Source organism: Misgurnus anguillicaudatus, unplaced genomic scaffold (genome assembly GCF_027580225.2).
Source record: "Misgurnus anguillicaudatus unplaced genomic scaffold, ASM2758022v2 HiC_scaffold_33, whole genome shotgun sequence".
Lineage (NCBI taxonomy): Eukaryota > Metazoa > Chordata > Actinopteri > Cypriniformes > Cobitidae > Misgurnus > Misgurnus anguillicaudatus.
In genome coordinates this window covers 4,758,341-4,780,393 of record NW_027395283.1, presented here as the reverse complement: position 1 = coordinate 4,780,393, position 22,053 = coordinate 4,758,341, and the positions used below count along the sequence as shown (strand labels likewise).

General features: G+C 37.1%; 1 protein-coding gene and 1 long non-coding RNA gene across 4 annotated transcripts in view; one reads left to right on the top strand and one right to left on the bottom strand.

Annotated features, from left to right (window-relative positions):
* Positions 1 to 11,507, top strand: part of LOC129429700 (uncharacterized) — a 39,411-nt gene extending 27,904 nt beyond the window's left edge. For all 3 annotated transcript variants that reach the window (XR_012368847.1, XR_012368845.1, XR_012368846.1), the window contains 2 exons: positions 7,533 to 7,614; positions 7,813 to 11,507. This is a non-coding gene — a long non-coding RNA (uncharacterized lncRNA). The remainder of the gene's footprint in view (positions 1 to 7,532; positions 7,615 to 7,812) is intronic.
* LOC141363158 (protein NLRC3-like) overlaps positions 1 to 19,797 on the bottom strand; it is a 60,492-nt gene extending 40,695 nt beyond the window's left edge. The window contains exons 1-3 of the mRNA XM_073865732.1: positions 19,748 to 19,797; positions 19,491 to 19,604; positions 18,956 to 19,204 (exon numbers count right to left, since the gene is read on the bottom strand). Coding sequence (XP_073721833.1) covers positions 18,956 to 19,204; positions 19,491 to 19,604; positions 19,748 to 19,797 — 413 coding nt within the window. The remainder of the gene's footprint in view (positions 1 to 18,955; positions 19,205 to 19,490; positions 19,605 to 19,747) is intronic.
* Between the last annotated feature and the right edge of the window lie 2,256 nt (positions 19,798 to 22,053).

The following is a 22,053-nucleotide window of genomic DNA, read 5'->3' as shown; positions in this document are numbered from 1 at the left end:
GCCCTTATGATGTTATTCATCCTCGATTTTTGAAATTAATTTTTGAGTCTGTTGGCCCTACGCTGCTTATCTTTATTAACAACTGTCTGGCCACGGGTGTGATCCCTCCTGCTTTGAAACAAGCAGCTGTCACCCCCTTGCTCAAGAAGCCCTCTCTTGATACGTCTATAAAGAGTAACTTCCGTCCTATTTCAGTTTTACCATTTATTGCAAAGGTATTAGAAAAAATTGTGTTAAAGCAGTTCCAATCCTTTCTCAGCACTTGTCACATCTCTGAATGCTTCCAATCGGGGTTTAAACCGCTCCACAGTACCGAGTCGGCCCTATTAAGGGTTCTGAATGACATCCTGATCACCACTGATTCTGGGGATTCTGTGATTTTAATTCTTCTTGATTTAACTGCAGCTTTCGATACTATTGATCATCAGCTGCTTTTATCGAGATTAAATGAATTTGTGGGTCTAAAAGGTCAAGTTTTAAAGTGGTTTTATTCGTATTTAACTGACCGTTTTTTCTCAGTTAAAATTGGTAATTGCACCTCCTCTGCTGCTAGTCTTAAGTGCGGCCTTCCACAGGGCTCAATTTTATCTCCGCTGCTTTTCTCTCTTTATCTGCTTCCGTTAGGCGCAATTTTGAGAAAGCACGGGGTTTCGTATCATTTTTATGCAGATGATACCCAGATCTACCTACCATTGAAAAGAAATGATCCCTCTAATATGGCCACACTTTTTAGATGCCTGGATGAAGTTAAGACCTGGTTGTCAACCAACTTTCTATTTCTTAATAACTCTAAAACAGAGGTCATTGTATTTGACCCTTCAGTTACCTCTAATATAGACACCTCGTGTCTGGATGATCTGGCTGTCTACCAAACACAGTGTGTTAGAAATCTTGGTTTTTTATTAGACTCCAAGCTTTCTTTAGAAAAACAAGTGTCTTCAGTAGTCGCCTCTAGTTTTTTCCAACTCCGTTTACTCTCTAAAATTAAAGCTGCTTTGCCTGTGCAAGCACTTGAGATGGCGGTCAATGCTTTTATTGTGTCACGATTAGATTATTGTAACTCCTTATATAGCGGCATTTCGAAATCCCAACTATCCCGGCTTCAATTAGTTCAAAATGCTGCAGCTAGATTTCTCAGAAATGGCCGCAAATATGATCATATTACCCCTCTTCTACGTGACCTCCATTGGCTACCTGTGCAATACAGGATTAACTTTAAAATCATTCTGTTTGTATACAAATGCCTTCATAACCAGGCTCCTCCCTACCTATCAGATTTGATTAGTCAATATACACCACCCAGAGAACTACGCTCCAGCTCGCAATGCTTGCTTATTGCCCCTGCTGCCAGATTAAAACGCAGAGGAGATAGAGCATTTTCAATTATAGGCCCTAGTTTATGGAATAGTCTTCCAAGCTATATAAGAGCTGCACCTACCCTGAGCACTTTTAAATCTTTACTAAAAACGTATCTATTTTTCTTGGCCTATGGAATTTAGCTGAACTTTTTTTTTTTTTTTTTTTTTTTTTTTTATCGCCATGAGTTATTCTTTGCACTGATACAAGTGATTTCCCTATTGATATGACCTTTAATCTGTCTTCTGTATTAGATCTTATTGATTTGAGTTTTTAATTGTCTGCTGTGATACGTTTTTATATTTTTGTAATTGTTGCACTCAGTCAACTGACGGGTGATGCTCTGAGTTCTGTCAACTGACATGAATTAAGGAGGCAATGGTGGACCTCATACTGATGAGGTGTTTTATTATACCATGATTTAAATTGGCTCTGTGTCTATGTTTTCTATTTCCCTGTCATTTATAAATGTGGTTTTATTGTTGATGTCTTGATCTGTTGCCACTATGGAAAGCACTTTGGGCAGTCTTGAACTGTGAAAAAGTGCTATAGAAATAAACGAACTTGAACTTGAACTATACGTATTGTCATTTATGTGTATCATCTTTAGTACCCAGAATCTTTTGTGGCTCAAACATATTTGTGTTCGGCTGCTATTTTTACACATTAACGTTTTTAAAACATTTCCCCACATGTAATGACGGGGAATGAAGCTGTCCAATCATAGCAGTGGGCATTACGTCCAGGTCTTCAGTGCGGCCTGCCCCTTCAAACAAACTATTTCTCCAGACAGCCACTAATCCATGTTACAAAATAGCCTATTACTTATTGCTTTTGATGTTTTTAAATGTAAAAACCACGCGAACATCATAAGTAGACATCAGACAACAGTATAAAACAATAAAATCGACAAATTCACCGCCCCTTTAAACTAAGGGCCTTCTCACAGGATAAGAACACGCAGTCTCATGAATAATTTAATAGACACTGAATCGTTATCAATGTACTAGTTCTTTGCCACATGTGATGTCAACACAATGTAGATTTTAAACCCAGAAGATGAAAAAATTAACCAGCTTTCAGATGCTAACATTGTCTTCTATGATGTGCAAAGTAGTCTGGGGTTTCATGACCCTTTAATTCAGTTCAGTGTTGCTTCAGTTTAAGTTCATTAACCATATAAAAAAAGTGAAATATTTTCAGATTTCAGGGTGCGGTTCCCCAATAACGCTCACGCGTTAAGAAGACTCAAAAAGATATATCTTACCAAAGTTGTTTATGTTCTTAAGTGTGTTCCCCGAAGTGTCTCTTAGGAAGCTTCTTAACTCTTTCACCGCCAGCATTTTTCATGATTTTCACAAAAGTTTAATGCCTTCCAGAAAATGCTCCTTTTTAAATACATAAACATATAATATATAAAATAAAAGAACAGACCCTCTGCTTTCAAACAAAAAAATCCGTTTCATCCTACCTTCATGTGTTCTGTTTTTATCACCTCTCAAATATGTGTAGGTTTCATCAAAAACAGCAAATTTTGAGCAAAAAGCAGAGATAATTCCATTTTTGTGAAGGACTTTTGATAGAGATCAGATGCAGAGCGATCTTTAAAACATACACGGACTTACAGCTGTTTGCCCTAGGGCAATACTTCCGTTTTTTATAAGTTATCCTGGTGGATAATAGCGGTATTGCAGATTGACGAGATATCTCGTCAATGGCGGGGAAAGAGTTAACACGCTGCCTCTAAGTTCGACGTAACAATGGCACTGTTCTAAGTGAAGGTGCTGAATTATTTGCAATTGATCACTCAGGGATTGATTTTCCACTTTATGCGAAGGTGCATTACGGCGCTATGAAAGACAACACGTTCTATACAAATGGAACATTACTCAAATTATTCAAGTTACATATATTTTAACTTAGTTTAAGTTATCTGTAAAATATAGACTATTAATTAAATGATCAGTAATACGGGTAGACAAACCACTTGTCACTTGTGCCACTTCTTGACATGGGTTTAATGACTTTAATGACTTTAAAAAAATTATGTAATACATTTTAATACTAATAGGTACTTTACAACAAGAAATGGCTTTAATGGCTACTGAGATGTATGTGTGCATTTCTATATTTATTGTTCTTAATGGTAAGTCAGTTATTTTTATAGTATGGATCATATTATATGTATAATATATAAATGTATTATGTATGCATGTATTAAAACAAACAGTATAATGTAATAAAGACATACCATAATATAAAACTGTGAAATGTATGAAATATTTAATAAATTGTATAATAGAATACATGATATTATTGCTTTTTAGTATAACCAATTAAAATCTTTAATCTTTCTAAATAAATTATAAATGTAACGTTATGAAAACGCTATAAACATAGAGGGAACAGACTTCAATGGGGAACAACCTTCGACACAACACCAGCGCCGTCTTCGATTCATTAGTTCTGATACCAAATAAAGTCAACTGCATAAAAAGTCCTGTATCTAATGCAAACATATATTATTATAAGTCCTAAAATGTCCATAACATAAAATCATTGTCAACATACCATAGTTTGACTTGTACTGCGCTGCGCTGATTTCTAAAGACTGCTGCACAGTGGCGGCGATAGCGTTTTGCGCTCAAACAATGCTAAGAGAGAGCTTACGAATGGTCCAGACCAACCTTACGAAAGTGTGACTTACAGAAGATATACTTATGGCGCTTTTCCATTGCATAGTACTCCACGGTTTGGTTTAGTTTGGGTCGGGTCAGCTTACTTTTGGGAGCTTTTCCACTGGGTGCAGTACATAGTACCCGATACTTTTTTTCGTACCACCCCAGTTTGGGTACCAAGCGACCCGAGCTGATACCAAACATGACGCGAAAACACAGTAGATCACTGATTGGTCTGAGAGAATATTCACTACAGCGTCATTGCTATAATGTAGCTTAGCTTTACCTCTGCTAGCTTGCGCTGTCTCAAGCAAACATGTTGTCAACAGTGCTATGCTATAAGTTCCCAAACTCAAAATTGCATTAGGCGATGTAAAACAGAAACTGCGTCTTAAACAACAGTACTGTTTGCACATTAGGCTTCACAGGATGGTAAGCTGTTGATTCATACCAAAATGCTTTTTTGCATAGTAGTGTTTGACACATGAAAACGTGTTGGGTTACGTATGTAACTGTTGTCACCTGAGAAGGGAACGAGACGCTGCGTCTCCCTTGTCATACTTCCTGCGTCCCTGTAACGCCGTCTTTGGCAATATTTTAGATAGCCTTATACTTCCTGGCTCCCACCTCACCCTTTGTCGTTAAGCCTCACCATTGGTTGAATTTCTTTATATGTGAAATATAAGAGCAGAACATACAGAGCAGAACATTGTCAGACTTTCATAGGCCTCGAAAACACTGCAAACTCATGAAAATGTGATGATTGACAAAGAGATAACAATAGCCACGTTCTGCCGCCTCGCGTGCTTAACACTCACAGCTTTGACAAAAATAATTTAATTAATGTTATGTTTTGCAATAACTCCGTCTTGGTGTTGTGTACTGCATGCATTTGTGTCCACAGCGCGCTATCTTGGGAGTTTGCAAGGTCCTCGTCTTTTTTGTACTTATATACCATTTTGGTGCTTAACCGTTTATGGCTTTTGGCACATGAACCGATCAAGATTTTGGTGTTATTAAAGTGTGAACATGCCTGTACGAATATTTTGATTTTTGAAATAAAGCATTTGGATTTATTTGGGTTTATTATTGGATTTTTCTTGTTCGCTGTTTTTCTTTTTTGCTGTAAGATCTGGCAACACTAGTCAGCAAACGTTCGGGCCTCTGTCATTTTCTGCAACGTGCATAAAGAAGACTTTTTCCCCTTCTAGGCATTTAAATTTTTAAATACTCCTTTTAAGTACTCCTAATAACAAAAAAGTTATGGCGCTTTTCCATTGCATAGTACCCCACGGTTTAGTTTAGTTTGGGTCGGGTCAGCTCACCTCACTTTGGCGTGGTTAGCTTTTCCATTGAGTTTAGTATCACTTCGCAGTGGGAGGACTTATAGGCGTGTCGTTATATTTGCGCTGCATACGGCTGTGACATCATACAAGTGAGAGCGTCCTTGTACATTCCCATACATTTATTTATCAGTCCGCCACAAAATTAAAATTGGCCACCACAAATAGATGTTTACTTTGCACATCGCGTTTATAATTACCTATGTCTCACATGACAGTTTCTGTTCAAACACCCGTGGCGTCAGTCGACGGCTCCGCTGAGCCTCAATGAAGTTGCATTAAAGCATAAATAATACTGACGTGCACGTCGCGAATGTGCCGCCACAAAATTAAAATTGGCCACCACAAATAGAAGTTTACTTTGCACATCGCGTTTATAACTACCTCTGTCTCACATAACAGTTTCTGTTCAAACACCCGTGGCGTCTGTCGACGGCGCTCCGCTGAGCCTCAATGAAGTTGCATTAAACCATAAATAATACGGACGTGCACGTCGCGAATGTGCCGCCACAAACTGCAAGTCTGGAAAAAACTTTTATGTGTTCCTGATTCACAACCTGTGGATGTTTTTAATCGCTAAAAGGGTGTTTGGAAACTTAAAACAGAGCACAGATGACAACATGTTTGCTCGAGACAGCGCAAGCTAGCAGCAAGCTTAAGCTAAAGCGAAAATTTTACATAATAGGATGACGGCGCCGATGACGATTCTCTCAGACCAATCAGTGAACTACAGTGTTTACGCGTCACGTTTGGTATCAGCTCGGGTCGCTTGGAACCCCAACCGAGGTGGTACGAAAAAAAGTATCGGGTACTACGAAGTGATCCCAATGGAAAAGCTCCCAAAAGTAAGCTGACCCGACCCAAACTAAACCAAACCGTGGGGTACTATGCAATGGAAAAGCGCCATTAGTCTGGAGCCCTGAATTACTAGACTTAAAAAAAGTTTTTCATTCTACTTTTTTAGGAAACCTTGCAGTATACAGTAAACTAAAATGTGACTGTTTTCATTTCAAGCAATGTGTGCTTTGATTTCAGTTGAAGTCAAAATGTTCAATAAATAACCTTAACAAAGAATACTTTCCTCTTCACTTAAAGGCAGAGTAGGCAGGTTTAAGTCTAAAAAAGTCCAAATTAGTTTGAACTGTCTTTATATTTCAATACATAAGTAAAATGCAAGTATCCAGAAAAAGAGAGTATAAAAATCGAATGTCTGTAGACCTCTCACGACAGCTCATTTTTCCATTCACTCCACCCCCTCCCTTCTGGGTTTCTTCTAAAGCCACGCCCCCAAAACACATGAACGCGCGACTGCTTTTCTGGGAGAACCATCATTTACCTGAGACGAGCGGAGAGGAAGGAGCGCGGTGCATGTAGTAACATCATGTCAGAATCACATGTAATAATACACCTAACTTTATCAATATGAATATAAACAAATAGGATGGCTTTTAGTACTCACTATTAAGCTAGCATATCGATACTGGAAAAGTTTAAAATATTTTTTTTTGATTTGGTAACGAACAAGCTAGTTATATTTAGCCTATAAGACATCTAAAAATAGGTTGCATTGATACAAGTTTTTTCATTACCATCAGTTACACTGTAATAAAGGTGAATTTTGTGGAAGATTCATAACATAAACAATGTTTTGCATGTAAGAGTTTCCGTGATGAAAGCATTGTTGACTCTGATGAGGACTACACTCCGGAGACAATACCACTACCGCATCGTCGACTTGAGGAAAAGCCACGCGATATTTACTCTCGTTTGATTTCTTCGTTTATTCCTTTTTTTTGCCTCGTTTGCCTTTGTTGACTGGATATGCAGGTACTGTGAGATCTGAATGTTCTTTCTCTGCTGTACTTTTGCTCTTAATAGATTTCGTGCCCCGTGCACTGGATAATCAATCGGGTTTGCGTATGTGTGGGCAGATCCCGTAGCAACAGGGGTGGTGCCATGGTCGCGAGAGAGAGTGATAGTCGCGCAAGCCAATCATTTGTTTCGTCCCGGATGGAAATAATTAGCTGTCGTGAAAGGTCTACAGACACTCGAGTTTTATATTCTCTTTTTCAGAGAACTTAAATTATATAATAATAATATTTCTATATGTAGACAAAGCATTGTAAAACAATGATTTGCCTATCCATTTCCATAGAGCCTTTGAAAAGGAGGAAACCATGCCTGAAGTACCCATCTGAAGGACCAAACACTTGTCATAAATGTCTCTCAAAACAATGGTGTGGTAAATTTGGGTTTTAATTTCATTCATTTAATGAGTTGGCTTACCTGTTCTTAAATTTGAACACTGTCATGCTTAATTTGAGTAAACATTACTTAAATCTTTATATTAGTTCAGGCAGGGAACCAGTTCTGGTTAAAAGGTTAAAAAATGGTAGTCAGTTATGTTAACAATTTATCATCTTGTTTGTTTTCAGTCTCTGGCAGAGGAAAGCGTACGCTCAAAAAACCCTGGACAAAAGCTGAAGTGAGTGGTAAATGGACTGCATTTTATGTAGCGCTTTTAACAGACCTATGGCCATCCAAAGCGCTTTACAATTTGCCTCACATTCACCCATTCACTCTCTCATTCATACACCGACGGCGGTGTGAGCCATGAAAGGGGCCATCCAGCTCATCAGGAGCAGCTGGGGTTAGATGTCTTGCTCAAAGACACCTCGACACTTGATCAGGTGGAGCCGGGGATTAAACCACCAACCTTCCGGTTTGTAGACAACCTACATGAACCACTGAGCCACTGCCGCCCCAGTGAACGCTGTAATGTGACACTTCAGATCTCACATCAGCAAAGGTCACTTGGCGTCAGTGAGAGAATGTGAGGTCTGTAAAAGATGTGAGCATCCAGTGCTACAAAATAGGACAGAGCAAAATCTCAGAGACTTTGTTTGAAACCTTTAAGCGCATGGAAAAGTGAGTCACAATGTTCAGAATGTAATGCTGTTGATTTTAAAGTAACGTTTTGTAATTGCCGTCATTGAAGGAACACGCCAACATTTTGGGAATTTAGCTTATTCACCGTATTCCCCAGAGTTAAATAAGTCCATACATATTTTTCTGTGCCTGCTGTAATTGACGCAGCCCCCGCTAGCTTAGCTTAGCACAAAGACTGGAAGTGAATGGCTCTAGCTAGCATACTGCTCCCAATAAGTGACAAAATAACACAAACATTTTCCCATTTATGTGTTGTGATTTGTACAGTCACACCATGTACAAATAACAAGGTCATATGAGACACAGCTATCTTTTAACCGAATACATACAGGGAACTATATTCTCAGAAGGCGAAGCACTGCTACTTGGGCGGTGGAGTGATTTGCTCGCAGCCCCCGAGAAGCCCCCTGGTGAGGAGCAGAGAGTTCGGTCAGAGTTGTGCAAATCACTCCGCCCATGTAGCAGTGCTTCGCCTTTTGAGAATATAGTTCCCAGTATGTATACCAGGGCTCGAAATTGCGACTGTTTTGGTCGCATATGGGGCCGAAATTTAATCTGTGCAACCTTAAAGGGGACATATTATGAGATTTTTTTTAAAGATGTAAACCAAGTCTTAATCTAGGTCTGAGCAAAAGTGTGCCATTTTGGGTGTGTCATTTAAAATGCAAATGAGCGGATGAAGTGCAAACACTGATCACAATGATGGTGGTTTGTTGCAATTGAAAGTCAATTGTGCTGTGAATTATTTTCTCTCTTTCTCTCTGTACTAAATGGTTGTGCTGTGGAGCCAAATTACAATTACCTATTTTTTCACATGCTTGCAGAGAATGGTTTACCAAAACTAAGTTACTGGGTTGATCTTTTTCACATTTTCTAGGTTGATAGAAGCACTGGGGACACAATTATAGCAGTTAAACATGGAAAAAGTTAGATTTTCATATTATGTCCCCTTTAAAAAATATTTGGGAGCATTTTTGCGACTGCCTATTTTGTTGTGGTATGACTTGATTTAGATAGTGTATGCTGTGTGCTGTTCCAGGTTCAGCGTTCTCTCCAGCATTACATAACCAATCAAATTTCACCATTAAGTTCTTGCATTTAATGAAGAGCACAGATTGGTTAATATGAATGTCAATCATTCCTTGTTACCGTGCTACGTTGGTACGCAAAGCGCGAAAATGTGAAAAAACAAACCGCGAGAATGAAGAGAACGAGATGACTACAGCCAATGTTACTACTGTATTAATGGAGGTTGCAGGTAAAACGGCGTTGGTTGCAGAATACACATGTTTTAAGCGCGAGACCTTGCTTAAACATGGCGAAAGTGCCAAAAACACAAAAAGTGCGTGACAAATGTGTTCATTATTGATGGAGACACTGACCTGTCTATCAAATAGTGTTTGATGATGTATGAGCGCATACTGCTTGAGGGATATCCGACAAACATCCTTTTGTAATGTCACAATTAATCAGTGTTTTACGTGTTTGCTAGATTTTTTATTGTAATCATAATTATGTTACCTGTAATTGTTAAATTATTATTGCTGCTATATTATTTAAACAGCATTTGGGTATAATTTTAGCAATCTACACTGTAAAAAAATTCTGTAGAAATTGCAGCTGGGTTTCCGGTAATTTACCGTAGATTTAAATGTATGTTATTTACTGGCAACATTTTGTTCAAAGTTAAATGAACATTAAACATTTACAAGTCTTTGTCTTTACAGAGTAAAACTAAAAAACAGCATCAAGCAAAACATTCTGGGAAACAAAATCTGAAGCAAAAAACAGAAAAAGGTTGATGATGACTTCTGGTTCCCAGAATGCTTTGCATGAGGCTGTTATTGTATAGTTTTATTCTGTAAAGATAAATACTTGTTAATATTTAAAATGTATTTAACTTTGAACAAACTCTTGCCAGTAAATAACAAATTTAAATCTACGGTAAATTACCGTATATAACATTGTAATTTCTACAGATTTGTTTTACTGTTTGCAGCAAAAAAGACCAAATTTCAAATCCTGGCCATAGGATGTGTAAAGTCCAGTTGTGGTGTTTATTTTTTAATAAAATAAATCTTTTAACTTATACATTGTAGTTGTGGTGCTTCAAATTTGGTGCTCCTAACTCTTTAAGGTTGGGAGCATCAGTGCTACCAAATAAAAAAGTTAATTTTGAGCTCTGTATACTGTTAAAAGATGGCTGTCTCATATGACCTTGATATTTGTAAATGGTGTGACTATACAAATCACAACACATAAATAGGAAAATGTTCGCATTATTTTGTCACTTATTTGGAGCAGTATGCTAGCTGGAGCCATTCCAGTCGTTGTGCTTAGCTAAGCTAGCGGGGACTGCGTCAGACAGAGTTACAGCATGCACAGAGATAAGAATAATATGTATGGACTTATTTAACTCTGGGGGATACTGTGAATAAGCTAAAATGTGGGCGTGTTCCTTTAAGTAAAAATTTCCTGATTGTAATGTTATTGCTGTTGAAAGTAATGTTTTTTAAATTCCCGTCACAAAGTAAATATGTTCTGAATGTAATAGTGCTGTCAAATGATTAATCGTGATTAATCATTTGGCAGCACTAGATTGTAATGCTATGACAGTTTTAAAATTAAAAAAATGTTTTTTTTTATTAAACATTTTTACTCTCTTAACTCTTTCCCTGCCAGCGTTTAAAAAAAGTTGCCAGCCAGCGCCAGCATTTTTCATGATTTTGACAAAAGTTTAATGCCCTCCAGAAAATGTTCTTCTATAAATATAAAAACAAACAATATATCAAATGAAAGAACAGACCCTCTGCTTTCAAACAAAAAAAACCCTGTTTCATCATACCTTCATTAGTTCTCTTTTTATCACCTCTCAAATATGGAAAGGGTTCTTCAAAAACACCCAATTTTGAGCAAAAAGCTGAGATAATTCCATTTTTGTGAAGGCCTTTTTATAGAGATCAGATGCAGAGCGATCTTTAAAACATACACAGAGTTCTTTCATGTGAGGCATTGCGGAAAGTTGGAAATTCCCGTCATTTGCAGGGAAGCGTTTTCTCTTAATTGACGAGTTATCTCGTCAATGGCGGGGAAAGAGTTAATTATCCAAGATTATCATCATTACATTATTGTCAAAATGAATTAATTGTCAAAAATACAATAAAAACTAATTTGTGAAAGATTTTCAATTAATAATAACTGTTTTTTATGTGAATATATATTAAGTTAAAATTTGTTTCTATGATCGAAAGTCGAATTTTCAGCATCATTGCTCACAGTCATATTTTTGTGGAAACCATAATATATTACCATTCAAAAAAAAAAAAAAATATATATATATATATATATATATATATATATATTTTTTTTTTTCAAGAAAATTCAGCTTCAATCAAAATAAATTCGATTTTACAAAATATTTACATAAAAACTATTTTAATAATAATACTTATTGCAGCCTTGGTGAGTGGAATAGACTTATTTTAAAAGCAATGAAAACCTTTGACCACTTGTGAAATTGAGCTGTGTTTGTCAGTCCCCTTAAACCAGGATGAGGCTAGGTCAGTGGCGGTTCTACGCAGAGGCCAAGGGTGGCCCATGCCTGTGTAGATATGTCTCTGGCCACCCCTGTTTTTTATAGCGGGAGGGCTGTTCTCATGAAATTTTGCAGGTTAGCTATAGAGTCATTTCTACACGGCAACTTCTGATGCCTATACCACATGTAAATTGTCGTCACTTCTGACTTGTGTGCAAAGTTTCATGAGTTTTTGAGCATGTTTAAACCTCCAAAAATGCGATTCATTTCGGAGAAAAAAAAGAAGAAACTGAGCAAAAACAATAGGGCTTTGCACCTCCTCGGTGCTCGGGCCCTAATAAAGTTTAAGGGGCGGTTCCCAAGACAGGGATTAGACTAGTCCTAGACTAAAATAAATGTAAGAGCTGTACAAACTTAAAACAACTTGCACTGACAAATCTTAAAATACATCAATGCTCTTTGTTTTGCTTTAAAATGCACACAAGTAATGTTTTTAGTAAGGCATGTTTGTTAAAACTAGTTATATTTCCTAAATATAACTAAATAAAGGCGTAATCCTGGATTAAACTAATCCCTGTAACCACCCCATAATCTTCAAATATCATTTGTTGCCCTTTTTTTTAATGTGCCCCTCCTTGGCCCCCATAGTGAAATTTGTCTAGAACGGCCACTGGGCTAGGTTTGTGTGTAGAGAGACCTCATAAACTGTGAGTGTCCTCATAAACCACCATTTGGCTCGGACCCCATAAGCCTGTGAAATATCACATACTTATTATTTGTGTGTTGTAAAAGTGAAATTGCTATTTTGAAGCATGGTTTGTCTTTTGTAGATCAAATGAAACATTTTTACATAACTCTCATGTCGATTGGATGTTGGGAAAGGTGTGTCCCTGTAAACCACTAAAAAGTCACATTGTCCTCATAAACCACAATTTGGCTCGGACCCCATAAGCCTGTAAAATGTCACATAATTATTATTTGTGTGTTGTAAAAATGAATTTGCTATTTTGAAGCATGTTTTGTCTTTTGTAGATCAAATTAAATTTTTTGACATAACTCTCATGTCGATTGGATGTTGGGAAAGGTGTGTCCCCGTAAACCACCAAAAAGTCACATTGACCTCGTAAACCACATATGCCTGTATGTGTGTGTGTGTGTGTGTGTGTGTGTGTGTGTGTAAGTAAAATGTCATATCCAAGTATTTTCATAATTTTAGGTTGTAGCCAATAGCAACACAATGTACTGCAGTGTGTGTGGACATTAGATGGATTTCAAATTAAGTTAAAATAAACATCAAATGAAATGAAAAACTTATTTGAGATGAAAAAGTGATGAAAATACTTATTTAAGATAAACATGTTTTCACTCAATCTTTGGGGGAGAATAGAATTTTCTTCTCTTATTTCATATTATCACAAAAACGAATAGCACTTTAATCTATAACTAGTCCTCTACCAGTAGTAAATGACAAATATTAACCATAAATTCTGTCTATATTACTTGCAATAAGGCTAAAGTAAACATCTGTAAACAGTTATACATAAATGTGTGTGACTGCATTGCTTTAAGATACGAATGATGACATTGTCAAAGGCTGAATCCTAAACCGCGTACTACCATACTATATAGTAGGCAAAAAGCAGTAGGCGAATGAATAGTGTAAGGGGGTCCAAATTTGACCCCATCCATCCGTTTGGCCCAACGGCGGAATCCAAACGCATAGCGAAGGTTTATAGCGCGTTCGGTCTTTTCCGGCGCTTATCAATGACGTTATAATGTTACGCAACTTTATAATCTGACTCCAAAGATATAAAACGTATTGTAATATGAATCAAATTGATATAAATATAGAATTTGGATAAACGTTTGATCATTCTATTTAACTCATCGTTATATTGACTCGTTCAAGTGGATCTCAATTGTCGCTTAGAATCCTTGCATCAGCTGCTGCAGGTTCACGATCACAAACTCGACCATACAACTAATCAAGAGTTAAGAAGTTCGTCAGACCTTATAATTAAAGGCAGTCGTTCGCCGATGCTTAACCCTGTAGTTAAAATTAAGTGGTTCGTCAGACCAAAGGCAGACGATGTGCCAAACTTTACTCTATTGATAAAGAGTAAGTGGTTCGTCAGACCAACATAGTAAAAGGCAGACGATACGCCAAACTTAACCCTATTAAGAGTAAGTGGTTCGTCAGACCAACATAGTAAAAGGCAGACGATACGCCAAACTTAACCCTATTAAGAGTAAGTGGTTCGTCAGACCAACATAGTAAAAGGCAGACGATACGCCAAACTTACCCTATTAAGAGTAAGTGGTTCGTCAGACCAAAATAGTAAAAGGCAGACGATACGCCAAACTTACCCTATTAAGAGTAAGTGGTTCGTCAGACCAAAATAGTAAAAGGCAGACGATACGCCAAACTTAACCCTATTAAGAGTAAGTGGTTCGTCAGACCAAAATAGTAAAAGGCAGACGATACGCCAAACTTAACCCTATTAAGAGTAAGTGGTTCGTCAGACCAAAATAGTAAAAGGCAGACGATACGCCAAACTTTACCCTATTAAGAGTAAGTGGTTCGTCAGACCAAAATAGTAAAAGGCAGACGATACGCCAAACTTAACCCTATTAAGAGTAAGTGGTTCGTCAGACCAAAATAGTAAAAGGCAGACGATACGCCAAACTTAACCCTATTAAGAGTAAGTGGTTCGTCAGACCAAAATAGTAAAAGGCAGACGATACGCCAAACTTAACCCTATTAAGAGTAAGTGGTTCGTCAGACCAACATAGTAAAAGGCAGACGATACGCCAAACTTAACCCTATTAAGAGTAAGTGGTTCGTCAGACCAACATAGTAAAAGGCAGACGATACGCCAAACTTAACCCTATTATGAGTAAGTGGTTCGTCAGACCAACATAGTAAAAGGCAGACGATACGCCAAACTTAACCCTATTAAGAGTAAGTGGTTCGTCAGACCAACATAGTAAAAGGCAGACGATACGCCAAACTTAACCCTATTAAGAGTAAGTGGTTCGTCAGACCAACATAGTAAAAGGCAGACGATACGCCAAACTTAACCCTATTAAGAGTAAGTGGTTCGTCAGACCAACATAGTAAAAGGCAGACGATACGCCAAACTTAACCCTATTAAGAGTAAGTGGTTCGTCAGACCAACATAGTAAAAGGCAGACGATACGCCAAACTTAACCCTATTAAGAGTAAGTGGTTCGTCAGACCAACATAGTAAAAGGCAGACGATACGCCAAACTTAACCCTATTAAGAGTAAGTGGTTCGTCAGACCAACATAGTAAAAGGCAGACGATACGCCAAACTTAACCCTATTAAGAGTAAGTGGTTCGTCAGACCAACATAGTAAAAGGCAGACGATACGCCAAACTTAACCCTATTAAGAGTAAGTGGTTCGTCAGACCAACATAGTAAAAGGCAGACGATACGCCAAACTTAACCCTATTAAGAGTAAGTGGTTCGTCAGACCAAAATAGTAAAAGGCAGACGATACGCCAAACTTAACCCTATTAAGAGTAAGTGGTTCGTCAGACCAAAATAGTAAAAGGCAGACGATACGCCAAACTTACCCTATTAAGAGTAAGTGGTTCGTCAGACCAAAATAGTAAAAGGCAGACGATACGCCAAACTTACCCTATTAAGAGTAAGTGGTTCGTCAGACCAAAATAGTAAAAGGCAGACGATACGCCAAACTTAACCCTATTAAGAGTAAGTGGTTCGTCAGACCAAAATAGTAAAAGGCAGACGATACGCCAAACTTAACCCTATTAAGAGTAAGTGGTTCGTCAGACCAAAATAGTAAAAGGCAGACGATACGCCAAACTTTACCCTATTAAGAGTAAGTGGTTCGTCAGACCAAAATAGTAAAAGGCAGACGATACGCCAAACTTAACCCTATTAAGAGTAAGTGGTTCGTCAGACCAAAATAGTAAAAGGCAGACGATACGCCAAACTTAACCCTATTAAGAGTAAGTGGTTCGTCAGACCAAAATAGTAAAAGGCAGACGATACGCCAAACTTAACCCTATTAAGAGTAAGTGGTTCGTCAGACCAACATAGTAAAAGGCAGACGATACGCCAAACTTAACCCTATTAAGAGTAAGTGGTTCGTCAGACCAACATAGTAAAAGGCAGACGATACGCCAAACTTAACCCTATTATGAGTAAGTGGTTCGTCAGACCAACATAGTAAAAGGCAGACGATACGCCAAACTTAACCCTATTAAGAGTAAGTGGTTCGTCAGACCAACATAGTAAAAGGCAGACGATACGCCAAACTTAACCCTATTAAGAGTAAGTGGTTCGTCAGACCAACATAGTAAAAGGCAGACGATACGCCAAACTTAACCCTATTAAGAGTAAGTGGTTCGTCAGACCAACATAGTAAAAGGCAGACGATACGCCAAACTTAACCCTATTAAGAGTAAGTGGTTCGTCAGACCAACATAGTAAAAGGCAGACGATACGCCAAACTTAACCCTATTAAGAGTAAGTGGTTCGTCAGACCAACATAGTAAAAGGCAGACGATACGCCAAACTTAACCCTATTAAGAGTAAGTGGTTCGTCAGACCAACATAGTAAAAGGCAGACGATACGCCAAACTTAACCCTATTAAGAGTAAGTGGTTCGTCAGACCAACATAGTAAAAGGCAGACGATACGCCAAACTTAACCCTATTAAGAGTAAGTGGTTCGTCAGACCAACATAGTAAAAGGCAGACGATACGCCAAACTTAACCCTATTAAGAGTAAGTGGTTCGTCAGACCAACATAGTAAAAGGCAGACGATACGCCAAACTTAACCCTATTAAGAGTAAGTGGTTCGTCAGACCAAAATAGTAAAAGGCAGACGATACGCCAAACTTAACCCTATTAAGAGTAAGTGGTTCGTCAGACCAAAATAGTAAAAGGCAGACGATACGCCAAACTTAACCCTATTAAGAGTAAGTGGTTCGTCAGACCAAAATAGTAAAAGGCAGACGATACGCCAAACTTAACCCTATTATGAGTAAGTGGTTCGTCAGACCAAATAACCAAAATACAAAATGGCAGACAATACGCCTACTTAATCCTGATCGTAGATTTGCGGTAACAAAGGATACATCAATTTACTTGTAGTCAATAATTCAGAGTAAGGCAGAATAAATGCAAACGTAACAATTTATTAACCAGGTAGGAAAAACATAATTCAAAGCCAATTAATATATCCAATTCAAATAAAAAACAATAAAACGAAAACCCATTGCATACCTGGTAAGGAGATGAAGATCTGGTTACAGATTCCTCAAAATAAAATAAAAAGAAACATGATGCTGTATCAAAGATACAGCATTACGGGGGTGCATTTCTAGATATAGAAAGTCCCGTCTGAGTCTTCTACACATCCTTAAATAACCAGAGAACAAAGCATATAGGAGTTTGGTACTGATTGGTTGTTGTAAAAATCAGGGGTGTAGCCTAATATAAATACAGTGGGTGATTGGTCAACATGTCTAAGTTAGGAGTTGTCTCCCAACATTAGGTTAAGTTTACTTATTTATTGTCACAGATTAACATTGAATCCTGTTGTCATATTAATAAACCCAAATGTACCACTTGAATTAAAACACTTCATATAACACCAAACAAGACCAGTTTCAGATACTTTGTGTATACAGAATGTAGCATTCCATATACAGTTTGCTTGAGAACATGAGAAGAGGGGGACGAGAAAGTGTGGTAGGGTGTCCCACACCATGGGGAAACTGTCTTGGGGGGTAGATGTAAATTCTTTGAGAAAGGTTTCAGATGATAATCCAACAGGAATTAAGAAGCGATTCCCTGTGGATTCAGCCATTTGCTGCTGGCTTCAGGAAATACCTTCTGTCAGGGTTTGGCACCACCTTACAGCTCTTACAATAGTATGTCCGAAACCTCCGTATACAGAAAAAAGGGTAGGCGAGAATTAGCGGGATTATGGACTATTTCTCGTGAGATTCAGAGGCACGTATACTTAAGTATCATCCGAAAACGCCTACTTTCCTAAAATATAGAAGAGGAAACAGTGCGTGAATAGAGTAGTATGTCTGAATCCTCAGTATTCATTAAATCAGTAGTAGAGAAATCCCCGTATACCCTACTGAGTCCGCCCAGATTCTGGACACTTCTATCCCAGCTTTCCCATGATGTCACGGGAAAGCAAAGCAATCGACCGGAGACCAGCCAATCGGGTGATTTTAATACGTTACACAGGACTGTTCCTCAGCACACTGACTTCACGCACAGACCGGCCAGGATATACCACAAAGTGCTCAGCTGATTCATGAAAATAAAGCTGTAGAATTATCACAGCTGTGTTGAGATGACAGTAAATATGTGATACATTTGAATAAAGTTTTGTTTCATGGTATTCACTCTTCTATATGTTTTCATTTATTGTGATGGTTTTATTCATTCTTTTTTATTCGTGTTTCCTGTTGTTAAGTAAATAAAAGAGCATCATTGCTTCACTAAAGTTTATATAATCACATGTTATCTGACAATAGATATTAAATTACAGTCTGCTTGTTTTACTTATTTTTTGTCCAGTATAAAATAATGTGTAATATAATATCTGTAACACTGACAGAGACCGTAGTAGAGTTGTGAAGTTACTCGATGAAATCAGGTGTTAGTGCACCTGTCCCTCATACAAACACATACGTTTTCATGTCTGTTATTAGGTTTGTTGGAGTTTATGCACCGCCGCAAGAATCAACAGGTGGATGACATCAAAGTACCGTGAGAGTGATTCCAGAAATCATATGGAGAAGTCTGATATTGAGTCGCTATCGCAGTATTGTGATGTCGTCCTCCTGTCCTGTTTACGACGTCATAGGTCACATGATAACGTCAACATGGCGGATGCTGTCCATACTAACACGAATGTACGTACTGTCTTAGCGCACATTAAGTACTCAGTGAAATTCAGTACCTACTCAGTAAGTATGCGATTTCAGATTCAGTCTAAGTAACAAAAATATGAACACCACACGAGCGTTAACCATTATCAGCTGTTTTTTTAATCATTGTAATCTCACTCACCTGTGTTTGTTAGTATATTTTGCCCTTGTGTGTCTTAATCTTTGTGAGTCTTTGTTGTTTGTTCTTGAGTGTAATCCTTCCTCAGCGTCTGCTTTATAAATATTCCTGTTTTTGTAATCTTGTGTCCTCGTCCTTTGTGAAGTTAGAGAGTTTGTAAGATGAGGATTCATGATTTCATTGAAGTCTTGTAGTTGATTCTCAGATTGTTCAATCTTCCTCCTCTGACAGTCAGATTCTGTTCTGATTCGTCTGAACGGCAAGAATGAGAATCAAGAATCACTTTACACTTTAATATTAGTGAGATTTTTCACATTACTTTATTAACTCTACAGTTTTTACACAGCTGTGAATGTAACTTACTAATAAAACTTTCATATGATCTTCTCATTTTCACTTTTTAATACAAAGACTGTAAATTTAAATGGGTGCTTTCTCTGTGTATGAATATGTCTGATAATGAAGAATAATTTCTTATCTCTTTCACAAAATACACGATTGTAAAAACTACAATAATAGTAGTAAAGATATTTTATACCTGTGTGCGGGTCTTGTCTCTTCACTCTTAAAGTTGGTTATATGACCCATAGACGCATCACTCTTCATAGACACACAGCTGAACTCTGAATCTGATCTCTTCTGATGATCTGAACTATAACACAAAACAGATTTAACACTTTACATTACATTACTAAATTACATTACTGTTATTTTTTCAATGATTGTGATAAAAACAACACTTAAATATTTTTCTATTATATAAATATTATTTAATAAAGTGTTTCTATAAAGTACCTGCATCCTGGAGAAGAATCTTCATGTGTTGATGTTTGTGTTTGATCCATGATGAAGCTGCAGAGGTGAATCTGATCAATCTGATCTCCACAACTGATACTGAATGAAAATAACATTCAGACACAAATTAAACTTAAAATCAAAGTGAATAAACAGACATTATAATTCAGATAAATCAATCCTGAGTGTTAAAGAAACAACAGCGTCATTAACACATTAACACAATATTAACACAAATTAAATTAAGAGTTACGTTAAGAAAACATTCAATAAATAACACTAATATTAAGAAACAATTAAATATAAATGATTAAATATTTAAAGAAACTCTGAATGAGGAAGTAAAAGCGTCTCATCTCACCTGAACACACCTGAACACTCGCTGTCATCACAATCTGACTGGATTCACTTTCTCAAAATACTACAACTTTAACATCAACTACACACACAAAAATACACGTAAAGCTGTTTATACATGTTATATTAATCACTTTGATCATCGATATGTTAAGAAATCAACTCTACCTGTTCAAAATGGCGGAAGACAAACACGAAACAATTTACTTTCACTTTCATCTGTGACGTCACTATTGTATAAGGAAGTGTTTGAGGTGTTTCTCCCTCTGCTGACAGTAAACAAACATTAAACATCTGATTACAAATAATTTAACACATTTAATTTATAAACGAGACTTAATCATTAATGTGAGTCAATATGTTTACATTCACTGCATGAAACAAAGATCAGCATTAACAATAATTAAACTCAAATCAAAATTACTCCTCTTTTGTTTAACTAATGTAAGCCTAATAAAGTCATATGAGTTTAATATAATGTAGACTAAGTGATATTTTATTATTTGTGTGAACTACATTTACATTCATGTATTTATCATAGTGTGAACTTTATCAAGTGTTTGATTTAATAAACACAGCGAGATCTTAAAAAAACACACACTTTTAGTTTAAAAGATTAAGTGTAGATAAAATATATTTGTGCTAACATAAACATTTCATTGAATAAAAAGACAAAATATCAGGATAATTATCAGACATTAAACATGCAAAAGATGTAAAGAAAACTCCGCCTCCACTGCCACCTACAGGACATTTGTGTTATTACAGTTATTCTGCAGTGTGTCATAGACAATTACATTATTCACAGTTTCTTTATTTTCTCCACTGAAATCTAAAGTGTGTGTTGAATGTGCAGATGAATGAAATGTATAAGATAACTGATGGTGCTGTTCTCAGATCAGATGCAGGGACACTGAGAAACATCAGCACCAGCACATCCGGCCTGTATCAGTGCACTGCGTCAAACATCATAGGAAAGAGCACCTGTGTCCTTAACCTGCAGGTTGTAGCACGTAAGTGTGTAAGGAGAGACATTACAGACACAAAGACTGTCACATGATCAGATATGAGGTCTGATCACAGCTCTGTCTCGTATCACAGCTCAGACACAGAGTGTGGGTCTGATCACCGGCCGGCACCATCGACACGAGCGTTCTGGCTGTGATCATCTGATGTCTGCTGGTCACACATGTGGATTATACAGGACCCTTGAGAAAGATTTTGGTAGATTCTCATTCCAAATGGTTGGAAATTTATCCTGTAACAACTTCACAAACTACCATCATGAAAATGAGACAGTGTTTTAGCACACATGGGTTGACTAAAATGATAGTAACCCCCGTTTCAAATCTCAACCTTTCCTTGATGAGACCACCCATGACACAATCTTCAAGAGTCTAACTGAGAGAATTCTGGATGATTGTTCACAGACTGTTCAGGTATTTGATTGTTTTAATATTAATATAATGAAATAAAGTGCTGTGTAAATCAGTTAGGCCTATTTAATTAAAGTCAGTATTTACTATAGTATCCTCTAGCATTAACTATAGTTAACTCATCAACTGGAGTAAATAGTATAGTAAATGTTTGAATTTATTCTAGTAAAGAAATAGTAAAATGTAGTTTGCTGTAGAAAATGTTAGTGTGAGAGTGCAGAAATACACAAGTTTACTGTTAAAAAAGTAACTTACACAGACAACACAGAATACTGTTTCACATCAAAGTTTCTCTTTTTGACTGGCGTACTTTATTTAAACAGAAACATCTGCATTCATTCAGTCACTGATTAGGTCACATGACATACACTCTGCAATGTGATTGGCTGGCTCACAAAAATAAAAGTTAAACAAATCAAATATAAATGAGAGCACAATACTTATAAATCTTAACACTCACATTTCTATTTGATCATTTCAACAGAAGAAAATTCATACAGCAAACATAAATGA